We start from the raw sequence: 24,063 nt of genomic DNA on the forward strand, positions 1-24,063 counted from the left end.
CCCCGTGGTCCCCCGCAATTATAAATTATAAATATGGCAATGCCCCGGGACCTGGCCCACCCGGGGGCCTCATTTAAATGAAGCGCGGGAGCCCACGCTTCCTTTTTTTAAATAATTTCGGTGTGATGCACGACCCCAGCGTGAATTCCACCAAAATTATTATTTTCTTAATGCTTTTTAGGGCCCTGGAGGTCCTTGTGGGACCCCCTGAGCAGGCCTAGGGGGTCAGGTTGTTTCTACCCTGCCCCCTTTTCTTGTTTTTCACCTTTGTTTCACTGTTTTCTTGTGACTCGGTTCTACTGAGTCACAAGATGGCTGCCAACACTGGTTTGGAGTGTTGGCAGCCAATCACAGTGAAGCTCGTGGTCAGGAGGGTTCGCAAACCCACTGCGCCCATAGATATCTAAACTTTTATTTTTTGAATTTCTCAGCAACTACTGAACGGATTTACACCATTTAACAAAAAGGACTCTTTCTGAACCAAGGGCTACCTTTTTGCCAAATTTGGTGTAATTCCGTTCAGCAGTTCGGGCTGTACCTTGGCTAAAGTTTCCTATGGAAAATTATTTTTGAATCTTTTATTTTTTTAATTGCTCAGGAACTACTGAACGGATTTACACCATTTAACAAAAAGGACTCTTTCTGAACCAAGGGCTACCTTTTTGCCAAATTTGGTGTAATTCCGTTCAGCAGTTCGGGCTGTAGCTTTGTCTAAAGTTTCCTATTGAAAAGAACATGGGGAAAATGTATTTTGGGACCCCCCTTTTTTCTCGGTCCCTGCTTGGCGAATCACCCCGAAACTTTCAAGACAGACGCTGACCGGAGCTGCTTACTAGTTTCTAAAATTTCGCGAAGATTCGTCAACTGGCGCCAAAGTTAATGGGAAAACAAAAAATGCTTTTCCTATGGAAACTAGGTCCTAACTATAACTTCCTACTGGCAACCGCCAGTAGGTGTTATATATATATATATATATATAACAGCCACAAGTCCTGGAACAATCCGATAGGATCCAAAGAAAGCAGGTACGGACCACTTCGTGGAGATAATTTTTCTTTTTATTGATGGTGCAAATTAAAGTGCATAGTGCATTCCCAAGCAAGTGCTCAGCTCAGCCTGACGCGTTTCGACTGCCCACGGCAGTCTTGATCACGTGTTGATCACATTGTTGTGAGGGCGGCCTCACAACAATGGTCCCGGAGAGACCCATCTTAATGACTTCAAGGCGAAAGGTCGCCGAAACGCGTAAGGGGAGAGGAGATGAAATTTCCTGCGCTGCTGTACTTGCAAAATAAAAGCTTTAACTCCGGTATTGGGCCTCACGTTCCTCCGTGATTGAAGTCATTAAGATGGGTCTCTCCGGGACCATTGTTGTGAGGCTGCCCTGAAGGGTCTGGGGCTCCTGTGCCTGGAGGTGTTGTTGCTGATGTTTATTCTGGAGCTCGATCCACTCATCGCCAGGAACCTAACCAAGGCTATGCTAATCAGCGAATCTGTGGTGTTGGTGGAAGGGATTCGAAGCTGGGTAACTCCCGCCTCGATCGTGCCGAAGGACAAGCTTTGCTGCAGGTACTTTAAAAAACAGAGCACTGAGCACGATCAAATGAGCATGGACAGTTTTGAATATTATACCCACTATTGGCGATGCCAGCATGATAAATAAACTTTTAATATGAAGGCAGATGGAATTTACACGGTTCCCTGCAGTGAAGACGCAATGAAATGCATTATGGGACATGAAGTGTACAGCAAACTGTCACATGACTCTTTAATTTAAAAAGCGCGCACTAATGCACTTTGCAAACACGGACTCCTACCTGTGATCAAGGCGAAAGGTCGCCGAAACGCGTAAGGGGAGAGGAGATGAAATTTCCTGCGCTGCTGTACTTGCAAAATAAAAGCTTTAACTCCGGTATTGGGCCTCACGTTCCTCCGTGATTGAAGTCATTAAGATGGGTCTCTCCGGGACCATTGTTGTGAGGCCGCCCTGAAGGGTCTGGGGCTCCTGTGCCTGGAGGTGTTGTTGCTGATGTTTATTCTGGAGCTTGATCCACTCATCGCCAGGAACCTAACCAAGGCTATGCTAATCAGCGAATCTGTGGTGTTGGTGGAAGGGATTCGAAGCTGGGTAACTCCCGCCTCGATCGTGCCGAAGGACAAGCTTTGCTGCAGGTACTTTAAAAAACAGAGCACTGAGCACGATCAAATGAGCATGGACAGTTTTGAATATTATACCCACTATTGGCGATGCCAGCATGATAAATAAACTTTTAATATGAAGGCAGATGGAATTTACACGGTTCCCTGCAGTGAAGACGCAATGAAATGCATTATGGGACATGAAGTGTACAGCAAACTGTCACATGACTCTTTAATTTAAAAAGCGCGCACTAATGCACTTTGAAAACACGGACTCCTACCTGTGATCAAGGCGAAAGGTCGCCGAAACGCGTAAGGGGAGAGGAGATGAAATTTCCTGTGCTGCTGTACTTTCAAAATAAAAGCTTTAACTCCGGTATTGGGCCTCACGTTCCTCCGTGATTGAAGTCATATATATATATATATATTATATATATATATATATATATATATATATATGTGAAAATAAAGTTTTTTTAAATATAACACAAATAAATTGAAATACTTATATAGTATTGTATTTAAAACAAACAGTAATAACTAAAAAGACAATATATGTACATTTATATTTAACAATGCAAATAAGTACAATTATACAATTATTACATAATTACAAATATGTTTTAGCATCACATTATTATAGTTCATATTATCCCCTGAAACGTGAATTAAAATTAAAATACACTGTAAAATAAAATCACAAAACATATATTTAAAAAAAATGAAAAAACAAAAAATAAATAGGAAACATAACCAAAACACTAATGTAAAAATAACAATTAATCAACATAGAAATACCTTTTGACGAAATCGAAAAAACATTTAAATTCTAAATTTGAAATACTAAACATAAAAAATGCAAAAGAATATCAAACAAACAATTAAAATCCCTTAAAATCAAAATCAAACTAAGAAGATGAATAAAACAAAATTAACATTCCCAAATCAAATAGGAAATCTTTAAAAAAGAATTGGAGGCATAAAATGTACCAATCCCACTTGAACCAAAAAGATATCAGGGAAAGTGTTGCACTTAAGAAGGATAACATTTACTATAGTCTTCTTGTAGTGTCCAAGGGCTGTATTGTATAAAGTGAGCACTGCTAGTGTTAATTTAAGTCCAAGAGCCTGATTTCTTTTCTGGCGGATGCCCTGTTGTTCCGCCAGAACGACGGAGTAAAGTACTCCAGTGCCCTGGTGGCCAAGCTGTCGGTCATTTATAAAGCATCACCAAGAACCACTGACACGGCGGTTCCTGTCAATGCATTTCGCTGTTTCTTGTAGGGCTCCGACAACACGACGGAGCCCTTCACCAAAAAGTTTCTTTTTTTTATTTTCAAAAAGAAAATGCTGTAAAAGGATTTTTTTTTAGAAAATAAAAAGAAGCTCCCCCATGGTGAGGGAGAATTTTACAAGTTTTACTGCCCCTTACTGCCAGAGTTTTCCTGGCGGTTACTGGCAGTAAAAACTGACCTCTAATTTCGCGCATCTAAATCAGGTGGGCGGACTTGCAGATCTGTCTCCGACGGCTGTTACTCCACCATCGCAATGAAGTATGATTTCCTCCAAGATATAAATCGGGTCCAAAGTTTCTGTCACTGGCTAGAGTCTTAAATGGCGGTCAATAGTTGTTTGTCACACGAACTGTAATATAATCCTCGTCTTTTAGCTGGAAATGTAACAGCATTTGTTGGCTTATTGGCAACAAAATATAGCACAATACAATAAAATAGTCAATACAGAAGGTAACACAAAATCCACTGTACAACACAATATCGCATTATCATAATGCAGCACAAAACCATATCACCGCAAAAAAAAAAAACACATAACCACCACAGCGATACACCACACCACATATATGCACATAGCTGTCAAACATTACTACCTCCAGAAACCGATTTTCATAATATGGTGATAAAAGGTGTTTGCACCAATGATTGTTTAACTTACCGCCATGGACATGAAATAATGCCTGATTGTGATCTGACCCAGCATGTTAAAATAGGTACCTGCCAGTGATTAGTTTTGATCTTGCTACACAAGAATAAAACGGCTTCCTGCAGGTGGCAAAGTGATAAATGATTCTAACGGGATAACACGATTTAGCAAGGTCACTTAACACGGTTATCTCTTTGATAGTAAAAAACCTCAAATGACACTGGATTTTTTTTTTGTAGCAGCCTCATTTTGCCTAGCAACTGTGTTAGATATTCACAGTACTAACATCTAGACAGTGTCTGGTCTATTTTCCAGACAGATAACGTGATGAGTGATTAAGTCAGTCAGTCAAGGAGGGAGTAAAGAACCAGTCTCCTTAACTGTATAGGGTGCCTGACTTGAGAGATGGCAAGCAAGATGGAGCCAACATCAGAGGACTTCGCCAAAGAGGCACATTCAATGATATATATCCCAAAAAAGTGATGCTTCAGGCGTTTTTTCACCTATGATTGTGAAATTGTCAATTGAGGTCTAGAACAATGACACTCAAAAACATTGAAAAATAGTAGTGTAGAGTGAATTCCTAGGCCCAGATTTATCATACTTTCACGCAGCGCAACACAGCAAGCCATTGTTGCATGAAAGGGAAGGGCAGCCATATTTAACATTATATAGCACAATCTTTTCCTTTCCTTGTGCTGGTGCACTTTTAGCAGCTTAGCACCAATACAGACGCTCTTGCATCATGGTAAAAGGGTGCCTGTTGCAGGAAGGGTTGTTTAATACATTCCTGCACAAAAAATAACCCTCAGATGCTATTTTCCTCTTTCTATGTGTGCTGCAGAATGCAGAACACGTAGAAAGAGGAAAAAATGAGGAAAAATAAAGATATTTCTCCTTTTTATGCCACTCCTCGGGAGGCATGGCATTGTGACACATTTCCAGGTCAACCACTAATGGTAAATCTGGGAATGCATTAAAATCCATAGATGGATGCGTTGGAACACCCACGTTCCACCCACGGAATGCTTCCTAGGGGCACAGTAAAGCAAGGCAGTTATTTGCGTGGCCTTGCATTACTCCAGATATTTCAAGCCATTCAGGATGGCCTTCCATGGCTTGCTAAATCTGACTTTAGGGTTGTGTCGCCCTTATACCCCTTTGCTTGGCGCAAGGGCAACACAGCACTATGTTTAATCTGGTCCTTAGTCTGAGGCTCCAAACACACCAGGCTGTGGCCAGATATCAGACCTCTACTGCTCCTAGAAGAGCATCACAAGGTTAGGAAATGTATAATATGCTCTGCATCCTTAGTCTCCCGACAATTGTATATCAATGGTCCAGACCAGTGCTTAATTTGAGCACTGGTTTCCGGTGCTCGGCATTGGAACTTAATTGTCAATACCGGCGCTTGTGACAATCTGCCACAAAGTGGCGCTGTTTGGCTAATTTAGAATTTACCAAAACAACATTTAAATATAAATTCAAAGTACATTAAAAATTACTATTACCTGCCGCTCAAGTCATTCGTATACCTTTTGGGGACTGTATTAGTCCGAATTGTCACAATTGTGGGAGTGCGATGGCTAGTAGTTGTGTTGTTACTATCATTGGCAGTGCTGGCAGGGGCAGAGTGTGGCTCAAGCTGCAGTGCCTCCTAACGAGAGCCATGGCTCTTGTTTTACAAATTAAGCACTGGTGTCGATGGAAGCAGTCTTTTGGTAAAAGCTTGATCGTTGACAAAGCATGCTCTTGCGTGAATCGTTGTTTTTTTAAATGGTACATCTGTGATGTGAGACACCTTTTATTATAAGATCCCCCAGTGAACTCATTAGATCCGGTAGGCATGCATCTGGCAATTGGCCAGAGAGAGGCTTATGATGCCTAAAATCAATTTCTCACATTGTTTCTCTTGAAATTGTCTCATTTCGAAAATACTCATGAGGATTCTAGTCCTCGTCGTCCCTAAACCCTGTCACTGTGCAGATGTCAATCTCACCACATAATTACGTACGAGGTTTTATTTTTTAAGAGTTCCTTAAGTGAAAGAAAACTCACACAAAAAATAATCTATATGCATTGTGCTGTAAAAAAAATGCACGGTGGAAGATAATTCTTTTAAACTACAGATCATATCAGCAATTGTTTCCTTTTGCTTAGTTTTCCTGCAGAGGAAAAGATGCCAACTCTATATGAATAAATGCAATTCTCCATTCAATATCTAAAGTACTTGCATGTCAGCAAACCCGATTCCCACACAAAACAAATTGGAAAACGGCACCAACAAACAACACATTTTAGCAGAAGAAATGCTACCACCACTAATCGTGCACAGGGAAGATGCCTGAGGCCATGGGTTAAAAGATGCCTGTGTCTGCAGCAGAGAAGAAACTGGTGATCTGAGAGGTTAGTTAACAAAGATAGGTCTGATAGTACTTGGCCCAGTTTTGTTTCAGTTTTTTATCAGTGGTAACTGAGAAGACAAAGCTTTCTCTTCATAATCAGACCGTACAGTGAAGAATCAAGGGCCAGATATACTAAGAGTCCGTTCCAAACATTGCCCGCTAATTGCACACTTTTTTTTCAGACCAGACTGATTTTGCAAAGCGGCTCATGTACTAATAGGACTCATAGCAAAGTTACCATTCACGGGCAGAGGAGGTCACAGAACCGCCTGCCTTTTGAATATTAATCAGACAAGTTGTAATTTGCGACCCCCTGTGATTGGCTACAAACACAGGGATGGTGGCCTGCAAAGTGACAGCAGAACCTATCCTTGAGTTTGCATTTCCAAATGGAAAGCCTTTTTTTTTAAATCAGCCCATGCTCCTTAATGGTTTTGGTGCTGCTTTAAAAAACATTAAAGTTTTATTTTGGGAATCAACAAGTGTCAAGGAAACTCTTCCCGAGGCTGCCAACTCAAGAGAAGGAGTCCCCCTTTGCGGATCAGTTACTACCTCCCAATGGTGGCTCCTCCACTAAGGCGGAGGAGAACCGCCCTACTGACCAGGTCAAAGAAAAAATAAAATGATGGTACCTCATTACAGCCTGCATGGAGAACATGCCCAACCTCCCATTCTCTGGCTGAGGGCTGATCCACAGCGCTCAGGCGAATCACAGCGCTGCATTGCTTTCTGATTCCTGCCCTGGATGGGGGCAAAGAGGACTGAGGAAAGGAGGCGGCAGCTGCGGCGGGGGCAGAAGACAGGTAGGTGCTTATTTTTATACCCGCCGCCCCAACATCGTTTAATACCAGCCGCCACTGCTACCGCCTTTGAAATGTTGGTAACTGTTATATGGTTTGTGAGCCGAAATGCGGTGACAAACCATTGATCCTTTACATACCGATTTACAGTTTGGAAGGAATGCTTCTTTTAGGCCCCTTTCAAATTGCAATTCAGTTTGGATTCCTAAACCCATTATATAAGTCAAAAAACCTTTCTGACTCATAAAACGGGATTTGTACTTTTGAAAATGGCATTATGCTGTTACAAACCCAGCTATTCTGCTAATCCAAAGATTGCAATTGCAAAATCCTTTCACACTTGTAGCCCGAAGCCGTTTTCAATGAGGTTTTCATGACTGCACTGTGGATCGCAGACAGAATATGGAAAACACAAATATCGTGTGGACAGAATATCGCGTCACAAATATCAAGGACCAAAATACTGAGAAGGCAAGTGCAAATATGTAAGTATAGATTTACTATGTTTAACTCCACATTTATGTACTTTGGATATATATATTGTCAGGGTACATATATGTGGAGCTACATATAGTAAGACTTTGCTTACCTATACAACATTACCATCACAATGTTTTTGTCCTCCATATTTTTGACAGAATATTTTGTCCATACAATATTTTTTCTCCGATATTGTATCCAAACCATGTTAGGGACTGTACTGTTCTCTCTTTATCAATGGGCCTATAACGGAAGTATTTTACAACAGAACAAACCGGCTGCACTCAGAGAAGGCCTGATTTATTTGGGGAGTTCATTTTACACTCCATCGGGGTAACTGAGTAAAATATTCCTTCCCAATGATGGAATACCTGCCCCCCACATTTAGAAATGTCCTCCAGTCCTGCTGACATCTCTAGTCATTGGCAGGAACCACAATGATGGCAGTGTCTGCCACTGTGTAAAAAATTTGATGGACAGTACAGTCAATTTGAAGGACGTTTGTCATACTTTTAATCTGTCTTTGTTTTTTTATAAAGCAAACTCCCAAAGCAGGAGTTTTGTTTTTAAAAAATCAAAAACTAATGACCCACCTTAGCATGGGAGTTGTCTCCCATGGTATGGCGGTCATTTCAATGTTTTCACTGTTCTTTACCTCCAGATTTTACCCGGCAGCGATGTACAGTGAAAACTGGCCATTCGACTGCCCATCCTAAATCTGGCAGGTGAGCGGTCAGCTCCCCAAAACCCTGATGGCCCATACTGTGTCAGGCCATCGGAGCACTATCGGGGTGACGGAGACAGAGTAGACTCTATCATCGAGATACTGTAGATCCACCGCTGGTAAATTATGCGGTTGAACCAGCAAACCGCTGGTTCAACCGCATAATTTACTCGGATACTCGGTCACAGTTGTGATAGCGTACCCTCTCTGCCAAACTCTAAATCAGGCCTAAAGTTCATTGCTCTGCACACAAAACACAGTTGCCACCTTGGAATGGAACTACAAGTCATGTGCTGCAGCCGGGTACCTTTGGTCAATAGACCCCAGGGTTTTTTAATGCATTTCACTTCTCCTTGTTGTTGTTTCAAAGTCGCATAGGTGCAATAGAATTAAGTCTTAAAGCAATGAATATAAACACCTCCTGTGTTCTATTGCAGAGTGAAGCTTGCAGAGTAATCACTTTCTTTTATCTAATGCACGATGATGCATTGTAAAGTGATCAAAGCAACCTCTGACTTAAAATAGTAAAGGTTACGGTAATCACAGTAATCATTCTGTAACTAAAAGCAGATTAACGAAATCAGAGTGATCTCCTTATGCCACATAATGCGGACCGCCATGAAAAGGCAGTCGGAATGTGCCATCGTAATCCCTACATCGGTGACTCCGCATCATAATGCGGCAATCAGACCGCTCTGCTGGATGTCGTTCAGACCGTCACTGACGGCCTGTCGGTGGTGGTCCAACCGCCATCCTAATCAGCCTGTCTGTGTGTGTAAGTGTGTGTGTGTGAGAGGAGCGTTTCAGTTCCTGCCATCAACGACACACCGTTTTGACTATAAAGTAAACTTGCACCAATGTAATTGTGTACCTGTTTTTTGGGAATTGCTGCTGCGTGAATGACACAACAAAGTCAGATACACACCCACACACATATATATTTAGACCATGGCAGTGAAAATAAATGTGGCCACTACCTCATGTTATTTGGAGCAAATATACTGATAAAAGCCATACAATATTTATTTATACAGTGCAAAGTTCAAATTTGACCTTTTTTAAAACTCACTGTGCCAACACAGACATGGACCAAGCCTGTGTAAATTAGCCTTGGTCCTACTCCAATAGGAACAGTCCAGCCCAACGTGACACACTACATCCCTCATCATATCAAGGACAACCCACGCGCTCATTCCCTCACTTTAACTGCTCTTATAGTCAGTTCATCACATACAAGTCCACAGAGCGCAGGGAGGACCAATTACCTACACAGGTCAATCAGAAATGATGTAAACTGTACAGAATATGCTTTTCTTCGCTGAGGCTTCAACAGAATACAATACCGATTGCTTATTTGCTCAGAACATGATATTTGTGGCTTCACTTTCATAGATGGTGCTTGCTTTGTGTTCAGAGGGAATGTATAACGTTACTACGCATACATTTAAAACGCGGTATTTTACATCGCGCTCGTTACAACGATGGAGGGCGCTGGACTTAGGAATAGTATGATTTACTTTTCCAACACCAGTCTAGTACAGTAGGGAAGGTGTTGGAATAGTAAATCATACTATTCCTTAGGTTAGAGCGCCATCCAGCACAAGTCCTTGCAACAACTTGCGCTGTAATGACCACGATGTGAAGGCGCAATGCCTGCGTTGTAATGGATGTTTCCCATTCAGAGGATGTACTCTCTCCGAAAGTGTGGCCAGCATTTTGAGATACTCGATTGCCATATTTTAATATTGCTTTTGTTCAAATTGTGTTTTCAGCAGCAGGCCTCAGGTGTATTGATGCTTCTTCACATAACGTCATTATCTACCCTCCAGCAACAGTGATTCCAGAGGATCTCACATACGAAGAGAATTGAATACCCCGCCATTCTTCGTTACCCAAAATGCTTCAGCAATTCCGTTGAACGTCCTGGTTTGCGAGCTCTGGGCTCCCTAACACGAGTCTCAGCTTTCAGGTATGATCATGGGTAGGGCTGGCTGCGGCGTATTCTGTCTGCAGGAATGTATCAGAAATAAGCACAAGTATTGAGTTCTTGCTCCCTCTACAAAAGAGCTCCGGCACCAGAAAGACTCAGGTTCCAGAGGTTTACGTGTCCTTTCCTCTCTTCCACACTGCTTTACATGTGAAGCTGATGCTCCAGGTCACGCATTGCATGTCTTCTGCACATCGAGGTCATCTTCTCATGTTTGTCACCACGAGGTTTCTTTACATTGAGCCAGCGCTCATTCCTCTCATTCGTTGATCTGGTTCACTTGCAAAAGTTAAAAATGTAACTTCATTAGTGTCTGATTCCACTCGAGTGAGTGGGTACTGACCGGTTCAGGCAGTAAATGTACTGGAACTGGAATGTAATGAATTTACACACGATGTGGGTGTCAAGGGTCGTTTCAGCCCAATGACCACCAGAAAGCAAAGATAAATAGACAAAATACGCAGATGGAAACAAAAATAATCAGCAAGACAGCTGATTTAAAAATCCACATGTTCAGTTCATTCCAAAGTTTCCTAAGTTTGTTTCTGTTTGCAGGAAGGCGAGAGTACATTCCTTTCCTGATTTTTCCGTTAATGTAGAGATCTGGCTCAAGTCATATATGGCTAACTACCACTTGGGCTGTTTATGTTGTTTCTCCAGCAGAGGCACCCGGTGGGTCTATACTTGTGAGCCTCATGTAAAAGCTGAGCGCATAAAGCACAATGCATAGTGTTTTGAGTACTGTTCTTTTCGGCTCCGGAAGAAAACGCAGAGCTTTCACAATCACAGCAGAAGTTTATAATATGATCATACGCCAAAAGGCCAAAAGTAAGGAGGCCAGATTTATTTGCATGATTACTGTGTGCCTGGAACTAATGTTTTCAGCTCGTATCTCACACAAAAATCTGGCTGTAGTGAGTATATGCACACAGAATGGGAACAGCATGCATACTCAGAATTACTGGGTCTAAATCCACATGCAGTCTACCCATTCCATAGACAAATATGCTTTCATTTATTGCCTGCATTTGACAGGTGGTAAATGAAAGCAGGGGGCCTGGTAAAGGGCAGGTGGTGGAAGGTGGGTTGGAGAGATTTTCAGGGCACAGAAGAGGCTATGGGTTTGTGGCGGGAGCTTTCCTTGCTCATTCATGCCAGTGAGGGGGTCTGGGCAGGGTCCGGGGCAGAGGCTTGCAGCGTATTGAGGTGAAGAGGACGGCACAAGGAGAGAGACCAGCTAAAGAGTAAGACAGTCAGGGGCATATGTACAAGGACTTAACGCCGCCGTAGCGTCACTTTTTTGACGTTACAGCAGCTATTTTTTTATTGCCTTATTTACAAGTAGGTAATCTCAGTCAGTGTCAGTTTTCTGGCGAAAACGTGCATTTTTAAGATTGCCACGTCTGTTAGCGGGAGTTAACAAAAATGAGATGCAGGGTATGTATGCGTTCCAGTGCATAAACCTCCGCCAACCCCACTTCGAGATATTTTCAAGGAATTCCTTGTATGGTGCAAAACCAAAAAAACTGCCTCTAACTGCAGTTAGAGGTAGTTTTTTAAGACCAGAAAATAGCTGGTCTTAAAATTGGTGCAAACACTTGGGGCCTCATTTCAGAAGGGTTTGTTGCTGGACAGAGCTGCAAGGAATGCTGCTGCGCTGCCCTGCGACAAAACTACAGGGCAGGAATGAGCATCATCAATAAGATTGGGTGCATTCCTGGGCCTCATTCATAAAAAGTGTTGCTTCGCTGCGACAAAACAGCGTTGCAACACTTTTAACTATGCCCTTCTTCACTGTACAGAGCTCCATGTCGCAATTAATGACAGATACGTCTGGAATCCTGACATATCTGTCAGCGCTAAAGTCACGCATTGCTGCAGTTGTGTCACAAGCATGAAGCAACTCCAGCTATGCATGGGGCCAGCCTATCCCTGTGGCATTGGGTCACCCTTATGCCTGCCATGAGGCAGGCGTAAGGTACTGACGCAGTGGCGTCCTAGAATTGTCGCGGTGAAATCTGATGGATTTCACTGTGCCACTCCTATGAGGTGTTGTTGCGTGGGAACGCCCACACTGCATACATCATACCTGGTGCAGGTATAATGTGGCACAGGGCTTCACACGGTCATGCATTTGCCTAGATGCGTCACTTTGCAAATACGGCACAACGTGGTGCAAGAATCACGCAGCAGGTACGTCAAGAAAATTACGCACTGGCGGGGTGAAACTGTCAGAAGAGGCTCATGAATAAGCCCCCCTGTGTGTTTCCCCTACCTCGGCGCACAATGGCTGCCATGCGCCAACACAGGCACCCTTGTGCCATGGTACAAGGGTGACTGTGTTGCGGAGTTGATTGATGTTGTGGCTCCATCACTTCTCGAGATGAATGCAGGGCGTCTGGACTAGTGAAGGATGGGAGTGAACCAGTTGGCCTTCTTGGAGTGTTGTTTGCCTGGTCTTTTCTTGAGGGGTGCCAGGGTGTCGGCGCAGTTGGGGATCCATCGGTGGAGGCTGCGCGCTGCTGTGTTGTCGTCTGTAAGCGTTGGTAGAGTGCTGGTGCTGAGGGAGTTGATGAGAAGTTCTTTGGTGGCTTTGATCCCACTGCAAGGGGGGGCAATGATGGCGGTGGTGTACGGTGGGCATGGTGAAGACGTGATGTGTACAATGAAGGTCGGTACAGGAGAGTCCAGTGGTGTGGCTGTAGTTGAAGTTCACACTCGCAGAGAAGACGTGCTCGAGCGTGTGTCCGGCTATGTGGGTTGGTGTGGTGACTAGCTGCTTGAGTCTGATGTTGGCGAGGTTCTCCAGGAGGGGGGTGGTGTTCTGGTCACTGGGGTTGTCCAGGTGGAACTTGAGGTCTCCGAGTAGGATGTAGTCTGTGAATGGGAGAGCCTGGGGTGCAATGAGGTCTACAATGGCATCAGTGAATGGGGGTCCATGGCCCGGGGTGCCTGTAGATGAGGGTGCTGCAGAGGATGGCATTGGGGTTGGTCCGAATCTGGATGTGGAGGTGTTCCATGGTCACCGTTGGGTCATTAGAGTGCGTGGTCAGCCGGAGTGTGCTTTTGTAGACAATGGCAATGCCTCCTCCTGGATGGTTAGGGTGGTCCTTGAGGGTGATTTAGTAGCTGTCAGGGATGGCGATGGCGATGTCCGGTGCGGAGCAGAGGTTAGTCCAGGTTTCCATGAAGAAGGCAATGTCTGAAGAGGTGGCATTGAGGAGGTCCCAGATTTCAGTTGCGTGTTTGTGGAGGGACCACTCGTTGAGGAGGATTCAGTTGAGCCGGTCGGGTGCACTGTTGGTCATCTGGGCCGCAGGAGGCACTCGTGTGCTGATGTGGCAGAAGGTGCATTTGTAGTTTCGACAGGCGCAGGGTTCAAGAGAATTCTACAGTGTTGCTAAATGGCACGCGGTGTGGCATCCAGGGTTGATGGCGAGGAGGGTGCTGGCATCATAGCGGTGGAGTGTCCAAGAGGAAGGGTCCTTGGTGCTGGGCGGGGTCCAAGGGTGGACGGGTTCAGACGGGCTTGCCTATGGCTTGTCTTTGGCACACCAGTGGTATGCTTGCTGCACATGGCCGCACAGTGGCCGCCATTGAGTAATGCTGAGGGGGCACTGGACAGCTGGGATGCAGGAAACGCAGGAAAGGCCACTGGGGGTGAGCAGGGATTGCAAAATATTTTTCAAATAATTCTTACCTCCAGGCTGGGTCCTGTGTCTTCTGTGCTCCTGCATCCTGAGTCTGCTTCCAGGGACAGGAAGCACGCAGCCAGGCTCCCTCCCCTAAGCCAATCACAATACTGCAATGTGACGTTGTGATTGTTCTTGAGCGCCGTGCGAAGGCGTTCAACCAGGGGCTGGAGGGGTGGACATGTTTTCCATGCAGGCTGTAATGCAGCCTGCAGTGTGAACAGGGGAAGTGCGCATGACTGCTTTGGGCGGCCTGAGAGGGCCAACCAAACAGTCATTGCACACTTGAGTGGGCATACCACTCCCACCTGCCCTGCTCAGTGAATAGAGCAACCCCATGCAAAGGAAACATAGCATGAGTACATCAGACAGTTGTCATCAAGTTATTACTTTTCCTCTTCTTGCACTGCTTGAAAGCAGTGAGGCAATGCTTTTCCACCATAGCGGATGAGCCACCACTGGGGCTGTGTTAGCCACAGGTGCTAGGCCTGGGCGACTCGACCCCCGGGCCTCCTCCGCTATGCATCCCACCTTCTCCTCACCTGGACATTGACACCGGGGCGCAATCCGCTTCATTCTCTCCAAATCTGTGACTCAGCCAGCAAATCTCAGCCAGGCAGGATTTCAAAAGCCTGGGTACTGCAGTCGCCGCCGAGTCTGCTGGGGAACCTCCAGATGCAAGTGATGCAACAGGGCCCCCTTAGGCGTGAAGTTGCAGTGCTCCTGCCACACACGTTCAGCACACCTCAAGGGCATCACCCTCCACAGCGTCCGGCCAGCACAACATCATCTGGCCTGTGATGCAGAGAGGCGCCGGTGTAGTGGTGGATCGTAGTATGTGATGCAGACCTCCCTATGTTGGTGCACAGGAGCCCCTCTACCATTCACAGCTCCAAGGGGTGCAAGGCGGTCTTCTCACACAGGTCAGCAACGTGTCTCCATGCTACCTGACAAACTTCACCACCAGGTAAGGGCGATTGCCGCGCCTCAATGTCTACCGCCACAGCTTAGCGACTCCACAGCACCTCCGCATCCCACTCCGGGTCCCAGACGCAGGCCCAGCAAGGCATCCGGGCCCTGGGGACTGTCCGTGCTTTCAAGGTTTTGGGTGCCATGGTTTTGCAAGGAGCGCACAATGAAACGTGATACATCACTAGTTTAGCACAGCGATGAGCCTCTTTTCATAGATGTAGTCCTGAATTTCCTCTTCCCCTGAGACTCTGGATGGTCGTGCTGGCTGTTGGGGGGGGGCTTAGGAGGATTGTTAATCGGTGCTGCACCTGGCCCTGGCTACTCCACTGTGCATTCCATTGGTTTTATTTCCTATTTTTCATTGGAGGTGAACTAATAGGCTATTTTTGCCTCTAGAGGCAAAAAAAGTCACGTTGGGCTGACTAAGGTAAGTTTTTTTGCCGCTAATGGGCCTTTCATCAGTTTTCGCCTGCCAACGTCAGAATTTGTATTGCTTTCAAGCTAGTGTTACCAACACTTTTCACCGCAGCTACCTGAAAATATCGCCATGTAGTGGCGTATTGTAAATACATCGCTAACAGGGCGATAGTTTTCGGCGATAGGCCTCGTTAGGAAAACTGCCACTAATTACCGCTACCGCTAGCTAGAGGCAAGTCTTGTAGATATGCCCCTCAGTGTCGCTGTAGCAACCAATAACGTCTCACATTTGGACCCACTGATACCTACTTTACTCTACTTTACGGCAGGAAATGTGCCAGATCTTGGATGACAAGAGATATGTATTATGATTATGTTTTCTTTAGGTTAAATAATTGGAGGTGAGTTTTAGATCATACAATCACCTGGGCCCAAAGACAGTGAGTCACCCTGGGATATACCGACAATATTTTTTAGCATAAAGTGTTAACGGATGTAAAAACAACACATACTCAGTTGTTACACTCTGTGCTTGCATGTATCATCATCCATTGGAAACAAGGAGTGTTGCTATTACCATTCAACTCGCCCTTGGTAACCTGGAGCAATGGCACCGACCTTTCATATTCTGCAATACTTTCTCCCTGTTTTCATCTGCTTCCACCCAAAGAAGGGGTGGGCCCTACAGTGACACCTCTGGTGAAGTGGGTTAGGAGTTGGCACTGACAGGACATCTAATAGAGCCTCCTGCAAGAGGATACATGGCCTCTCATCTCCACATGTTTCACCACAATCTTCCCTGCCACTCCCACTCACCAGGGGCGGTTCTAGGAAATAGGTATAAATGTGATGTTGTTGTTGTATAAATGTATTGTTGTTGTAGCATATTTAGGCCAGTACTATGCATGCAATTCTAAAATGGATTTCAACTTACACATCTCTACCCCGAGACACACAAATTCCAGTCACGTAATTCCAGTCATATCATTTTTATTCAAAAAGGTTTGTGAAGCATCATATTATGATTTATAATATGAACATGTAAACAGATCAACACCACTGAGATCTCATCTGCACCCTAGAAGGAACAGTGGCAGATGGACAGGGCTGTGAAGCTCGTTCCTGTGTGTGTGGCATGGTAATTGCATAAATAAAAGATCCATGTGGGCTGAAGAAGGGGGTGTGAGTGGGATTACTTAGAACATCAAAAATACAAAACAGGTGAAAAGAATAACATACCTTGGAAATCACCTCTTGCATTCCACTTCTTGGATAGTATGTCCCATCATCATAGCGGAACCGATACAGCATCTGTTCTGGCTTGAATTGGTGCTTATCTGAAACTAAATGGAAAAGAGATACTGTTAGTATTGAGAGTATTGAACTGCAATGAAAGAAAAAAGGGAGGTGATTTTTTTCAACATCTGTGAGAAAATATGGTATAGTTCTGCAGACGTTAGAGGACTCTGCTGATACCTGTGTAAATGACATTTCACAAAATCATAGCAATATTCAGAACTAACTAAAGTGAGCCTGGATTTATGACCGTGTTTAGGGCTAGCTGTAGTTAATGTTGAATCATAGACCATAAATGAATGCATGGATTTATTGCTTTGTTTAGAGCAGCTGCTGTATGTTCAGGGCCAGACTAGGAGCTAAAAGCAGCTCGGGCAAAAATGTTCAACCCAGCCCTGCTCCTTTCTTCCACACTCTTTCACTCTCATTCTTTCTGTCCTACAAAGACTCCAACATACCGTGGAAAAGCTCAGTGGGAAAAAAGGGCAGTCCGAGCCCGGTCATGTTATGTCATGTTATGCTATAAAAATTTGTAGGCCGATGATATCACCTGGGAGAGTATCCTGGCACCTTCTGATGCGATGATCTGGCCTGTATATGGTCGGATATTTGAAGAGCCAGGTTTTTAGTTTCTTGCAGAGTCCGAGGACTGATTTGGTGGTTGGTAGGGGAGCTCGTTCCAGGTTTTGGGGGTGATGTAGGAGAAAGCACGACCTCCGGCTGTAAGTCGATGTATGCAGGGGACGTGGATGAGGAGTAGGCTGGTCAAGTGGAGGTGTTTGGATGGGGTATGAAAAAGGATACGGTTGCTGAGGAAGGTGGGGTATTGGTTGTGTAAAGCTTTGCGTGTGTGTGAGGAGATTGAAAAAAGGGCACTTGTGGAATGGGGGCTAATGGAGGTCTTGGAAGTGTTTGGATATTCGAGTGCGTTGAACTAGATTGAGTGTGAATGTGGCGGCTGTGTCCCATATTACTTGTAGTCTTTTGACGAGTTAGGCTGTGATTCTTATGTGAAGAGCATTGCAGTAGTCAAGCCTACAGATGACGAGAGCTTGCATGACTGATCTGTGGATGTCCATAGGGAGAGATGTAAGATTTTTCTGTGCAGTTTGAGGGTGTGGAAAAGGGTAGATACTAACGCATTGACATGGTTGAACAAAGATTCTGCTGTCAAACATGATGCCCAAGTTCCTGGCAGCATTGGAGGTGTAGGGAGTCGGTACTAGCTAGGTGGGCCAAGAGTTCGGGTACCAGAGAGAAGTGTCTTTGCCAACTAGAACCAACCCTAGGTTTTGTCCTGGGCTTGAGGTAGTCCCTGATCACCCAGTGTGCTCCTGAAGATATGCATCGGACAAAGTGTTCTTGGGTAGTGGGTGTTTCTTCTAATAGAGAGAGGATTAACTATATGTTGTTTGAATAAGAGATGATGCAGAAATTGTGGGATCAAATGTTTCTGGCAAGGGGGGCCATGTTGACATTGAACAGGGTGGGGTTCAAGGAGGAGCCTTGGAGGACACTGCAGATCAGATTGTTGGTGTCGGACAGGTAAGGGGCTAGGCTGACTGACTTGCTGCCTCTGGAGAGTAAGGAGCTGATCCATCATAGTGCCGGTCCACAGATTCTGGCCTCATGGAGACACTGGATGAGGATGGGGTGGGGAACAGTGTCAAATGCTGCCGGGTGGTCTAGGAGAATGAGGACTGCTGTGTCACCTTTGTCCTTGATGAGGTCGATGACATTGGTGGCTGAGATGAGGGCTGTCTGTGTTGTGGTTGGATCTGAAGCCCAATTGGTAATGGTCTAGGAGGTAGTTTGAGTTGAGGTAGTAAGAAAGGCTGGCGCTGATGAGATTTTTCAAGACTTTAGCTGGTTGAAGAAGAAACAAAATGGGCCTGTAGCTGACCACGGTCAGGGGGTCTGCAAGGGTTTCCTGAGGAGTGGTAAGGTGGTGCTGGCCTTCCGAGAGCCCGGGTAGGAGGTGGTGGAGAGTAATAAGTTTAGTATGGGTGTGAGAACTGTTCATGTGGGACTGAGAACTTTGGTGAAAATGAAGTGCAGACATAGGTCTGAGGGAGCTCTTGAGTAGATGGAGCCCATGGTGTGAACAGCTTCCGTACGCCTATGCCTGGCCTAGTGATCATGTTAGTTTACAGGGTATTGCTATCCTCAAGAGTGCAGGACGTCGAGAGGATAGGCTAAGTTGAGGGATGAAGTGGTGTAGAAGGTTCTGATTTGTTCCAAAAAGAATTTGGATACTTGCTTGCAGAGGTCTTGGAAATGGGTGATGGTCATGGCGCTGGTGAGGGGGAACATGAATTCCTTCATGATGGCTAAGATTTTGATGGCGTCTGAGCAGTTGTGAATCTGTTTGGTGAGGGATAGGTGCATGGTGGTTTTGATGCGTTGGTGGTAGATCCAAAGGACTTATTTGTAGGAGTTTTGTCAGTGTTGTCAGGGGAGTGGCAGCACGGTCATTCCAGATGCTTGCAGTGGCACTTTGTGAGTCGAAGGTCCTTTGTGTACCAGTTGGCCTGCGGTTTGGAGACAGGTGTGGGGTGATTTTTTAAGGAGCACAGGACGTGAGCCACGTGTTGAGGTTAACAACTGCGCATGTTAGGTCAGTATAATGGGGGGGGGGGCATCAAGGCCAGAGCTCGGAGATACATATGTCTCCAGAGATTTTGTTCCAGTGTCACAGGGCAGTCTGGGTGTTGCTGGTTCTGGGATGTTTGGGAAGGTGCATGATGAAGTAAATGATGGAGTGGTATGTTCAGATGGAAGGGGAAAGATTTCTTTGATGGAGTTTGAGCTGTTGTGAATCCACTTGGTGAGGGCTAGGCGCATGGTGGTTTTGATGCGCTGGTGGTAGATCCAGAGGGCTGATTTGTAGGAGATTTGCCAGTATTTTTTTGGAAGTGGCAAAACTGTCATTCCTTTAGATTGCAGTGACACTTTGTGAGCCGAAGGTCCTATGTGTACCAGTTGGCCTGCGGCTTGGAGAGAGGTGTAGGTAGTTCTTTAAGGAGCACAGGATGTGAGCCATGTGTTGAGGTTCACAACTGCGCATATTAGGTCGGCATAGTGGTGGGGCATCAAGACCAGAGCTCAGAGATGCGTACGTCCCCAAAGATTTTGTTCCAGTGTCACCGGGCAGTCTGGGTGTTGGTGGTTCTGGGATGTTGGGGAAGGTGCATAATGAAGTGAATGAGGGAGTGATATGTCTAGGTAGGAAGGGTGGGTTTGTCTACCCTGATGTTGGAGAAGTTTGTGGAGATGGGGTCGAGGAGGTGTACAGTTGCGTGAGAGAAGTTGTTCACCCGCTGGGTGAGCTTTAAGATACTGAGGTCATCCAGGACTCAAGGAGAGTAGTGGAGTGGGGGTTTGTCTGGTGCTTTGGATAGAAATTAAGGTCGTCAAGCAGGATGAAGGATTTTGATGTGAGGGCCAAAAGGGCGATGAGATCTGCGAGTGCAGAGCTGAAGTGGGATCTGTGTCCAGGGAAGTAGATAGAGTAGAGTTCCTCTTAGGATCAGGGAGAGCGAGGTGCTGCTGGTATGTGTTCCAGCCAGTTGGTGGTGTGTGCAGAGATAATGGGGCAGTTGATTTCCTTGTTGTAGATGATGGAAAGGTCGTCTCCGGGTTTAATGGTTCTGTCTTATGTAGCAGGAGGGGTGGCCACGGCTTTATCCGCGGCTTGTGCTGGGTTAAGCCAAGTTTCTGTGAGGAATAGAGGCCTGGATGGGGGTTGCTCAGGAAGTCCCAGACTTCGTGGTGTGTTTGGCAAGGAAGCAGGCAGTTTTGGGTGGGGTGTGTGTTCTGTGTGGTGGTAGAGGGGTTTTGTGCTGCTGTGAGTGTGGTGGTTGGAGTTGGAAGTGGAGTTGGGGGTTGGACAAGAGAAGTGGTAGATTGTGAAAGAGAATAGCCCATCTGTCTGGGTGAAGGAGGTCCAGGCTCAGTGCAGTAATGTGCATCTAGGGTTGAGGGCACAGAGTTTCAAAAAAGTTGCATCTAAGGCACCTGTGATGGATGGCTTGCAGACTGGGGGTCTTGGTGCTAGGCCCAGTTGAGGCACAGATGGGCACAATTGGACTTGAATTTGGTGCACAAGCATTGCATCCACACGAGGTTGCCATTAAGAAGGCCACTGAAAAGGGGGAGGAGAAGGTGATGGACTGGGCTAGAGGCATTCGTATGGAGCACGAAGGGGGTGGAAAGGGTGGGAAAGAGAGAGGGAAAAAGGCACCAAGCAAAATAGAGTAAAAGAGACAATGATGCGCAAAATACAATAAAAAACAAAAGAGGAAAGACATCCCAGAGAGAGGTTGGGTCAACTCCAATGGGGCGGAGGGGCTGAAAGCATTGCAGGTCCACAACGGGTGAAACGTCTTTGTCGGATGAATGACATGGGAGGGGTGCTGAAACATCACCCAGCAGAATGGTCAGGCAGTCAGAACGGACTCCATTAAGGGCTCAGGGAGAGGGGCGGAAAAGGCAGTGAGAGATCCTAACAGAGCTTAAATGGGGTGAAAATGATTCGGAAAGAGTGGAGTGGGACAAAGAGAGGGAAAAAAGCACAAAGTAAAAGACAGCAATACAGAGAAAAGGAGCAAAAGAGACACAGAGGAACAAAAAGTGACACAGTAAAAAGCAAAAGCTTAGGGCTAGAGAATAATGTTAACATAGCATGATGTCAATGTTTATGGTTAGCTGGGATAAATTCGGCAAACTTGGATTCATGACAATGTTAATGGTCACCTAATATTACCCTGTAATTGTGGCAATGTCCAGAAATAGCTAAATAGCCATTACATGGATCAGAGAGAGCTAACATAAATGGCACTGTTGAGGGCCGGCTCATATAATGATGGGGTCATGGCAAAGTTCAAGCCTAACTAATGCAAGTATGACCTGTCACAACTAGACAGCTAACAACTATAATTATGAAAAAATGGTAAAGGTTAAGGCTAGGTGATGAAATCATAGACTGGTCATTGGGCTAGCTAATAAAAATATAGGATCATGTAAATATTCTGTATATTCTAACATAAGCATGGCCTCATGGTAATGATTAGCACAAATCAAATCATTGAGGAAATCAAAGCAATGTTCAGGGCTAGCCAATATTAACATCAGCCACGGCCGCTGCAGGTGAGAGCGGTGGGGCTGGCTGGGAGGGTATTTCGAGAGACGACCACAAGGGCAAATTAAATAAATAATTAGTATTCCCTCATGGTCATCTCTTGAAATCGCCCCAAGCGGGCCCTACCGCCCCACCGCTCTTACCTGCAGCGGCATTGGCTGATTAACATGGGATCCTCAAAAGGCCTATGATAGCTAATGCACACACGGACTAATGGGCTGTATGGAGTTGGTCAATGTAACCACCCACAAATTTCTCACATATGTTCATGTCTTTGTGTCTAAACAAGGACATATGAATATGTCCTTGTAAGGACATATGACTATGGCATTGTTTTGCAGATGTTAACCAGTGGAGGTAGTCATGTTGAAGGCTAGTTAACATAAATGTGAACTTGTTTCAATATTTAGGGAAACAAATATATCCAGGGACAGGTAATGAGGTTCAAATGCATTTAAAAAACAGATCACCAAGTATTTTGATATTTCGTTAGCATAGGGGAAATTAACTTCCATCCAAAAGGAGAGAAAGTTTGATAGTGTACCTAGAATTGGGGAAAAGAGAATATTTTCATCCAAAAAACTACATATATAAATGTATGTGGTGTATAATTTCACATGAGATTGATGGTGCTAACTAACTTTTGGATTGCATTTCTTTGTAGGTTTATGGCATGGCATATGTATGAATGTATGTGGTATTTAAGTAGCACAAACCTAGACAAAGGAAGTGTAGAACTGTAGAGGGTCAAAAGGAAAGAAACAGCAAACATGATTTGACTAGTGACTGGACTCTAACTGCCTCATGATTTGGTATTCTATAAAGAGCTTAGGGGCTCATTACGATGGCAGAACGATCGCCACCGCCGGGCCTGCGGTGGCGATCATTCCGCCATCGTCATGAGAGTTACCCCCGCCATATTATGATGGCGGTGGGTATCGCGGCGGATGTGAAGTCTGTCCGCCACTTTTCCGGCGGTGGCAATCGTCACGATTGCCTGCCGGGCGGAGCAGGGGCACCAATATGGTGGCGGTGCCTAGCAGGCAACTTCTGCCATATGAGGATGTGGGTGTTTATTTTTATTTTATAGTTTTATAGAGGGCGAACCAGACCCGTGAGGGTATCAGAGCACTGTACAGGATTAAGGGTGGTATATAAAGCGTTAGGAGTTGTTGTTTTTCAAGGGATGGACCAATTCGGTAAAATAGGTGGATATCTTATACAAAAAAAACACGCAGTCTAAGGTCCCGGCTACATATGGGGTAAAAATTAAAACAGGTAGATACATTATTAAAGAAGGCACGCAGTCTCAACTCTTGAGTGGGATGCCCAGGAGTGCAGGAATAGGTATAATTCGTAGAAGCCGAGGATAATGCCGAGGTGGAGAGTGGAACATGTCACTGAGGTGAATGTAATGTAATCTTTAGGCGAGGTATTTGTCCAGTAAGAAGGTTTTGGTCTACTTTTTAAAGTGTGCCAAGGACGGAAGTCTTCTGATGGCGGGTGGGAGAGAGTTCCAAATTCTTGGAGCGGCCCCAGAGAAGGTCCGATTGTAGGTTTTTTACTTCCGGAAGCCTGCTGGTTGAACTAAAAGGTCTTTGGCAGATCGGGAGTTTCTGGCTCCTCCAGATATCACAAGTTTTTGGGCAAGAAATGCAGGGGAATTGGAGTAAAGAGCTTTGTGAGTAATGCAGGCCAGTTTAAATTGGATTCTGGTCTCTAACAGAAGCCAGTTCAGAACTAAGAGGTGGGGAGAGATGTGCTCAAATTTCTTTGAGCCAGTTAAGAGTCTGGCGGCGGCGCTGAGGCAGGCTTTTAATGGGGCCAGAGAGTATTTGGGTAGCCCTGCGAGAGTAGAGCATCCATATTCTAGCCTGGAAATGACTAGAGCCTGGATTTCCATTTTAAGGTCGGAAGCATCGAGGAAGGGTTTTAGGTTTCTTAGGTAACTCAGGTGGAATCTGGCCGTTTTGGTGTTGTATAAGCCTTTCCATGGTGGCGATGCCGCCATGGAAAGGCTGGTGGTGATTGGCTTTGGGGGCCCGTCGCGGGCCCCCTCTAGGTGGGGTG

The 24,063-nt window shown here is 45.3% G+C and overlaps 1 protein-coding gene across 1 annotated transcript in view; it reads right to left on the minus strand.

Annotated features, from left to right (window-relative positions):
• The window catches only part of PREX2 (phosphatidylinositol-3,4,5-trisphosphate dependent Rac exchange factor 2), a 1,250,200-nt gene that overhangs the window by 747,193 nt on the left and 478,944 nt on the right, over nt 1-24,063 (minus strand). The window contains exon 13 of the mRNA XM_085605489.1: nt 16,797-16,900. Within this exon, the coding sequence (XP_085461615.1) occupies nt 16,797-16,900 (104 nt within the window). The remainder of the gene's footprint in view (nt 1-16,796; nt 16,901-24,063) is intronic.

Source organism: Triturus cristatus, chromosome 5_1, assembly GCF_964204655.1.
Source record: "Triturus cristatus chromosome 5_1, aTriCri1.1, whole genome shotgun sequence".
In the NCBI taxonomy this organism is placed as follows: Eukaryota; Metazoa; Chordata; class Amphibia; order Caudata; family Salamandridae; genus Triturus; species Triturus cristatus.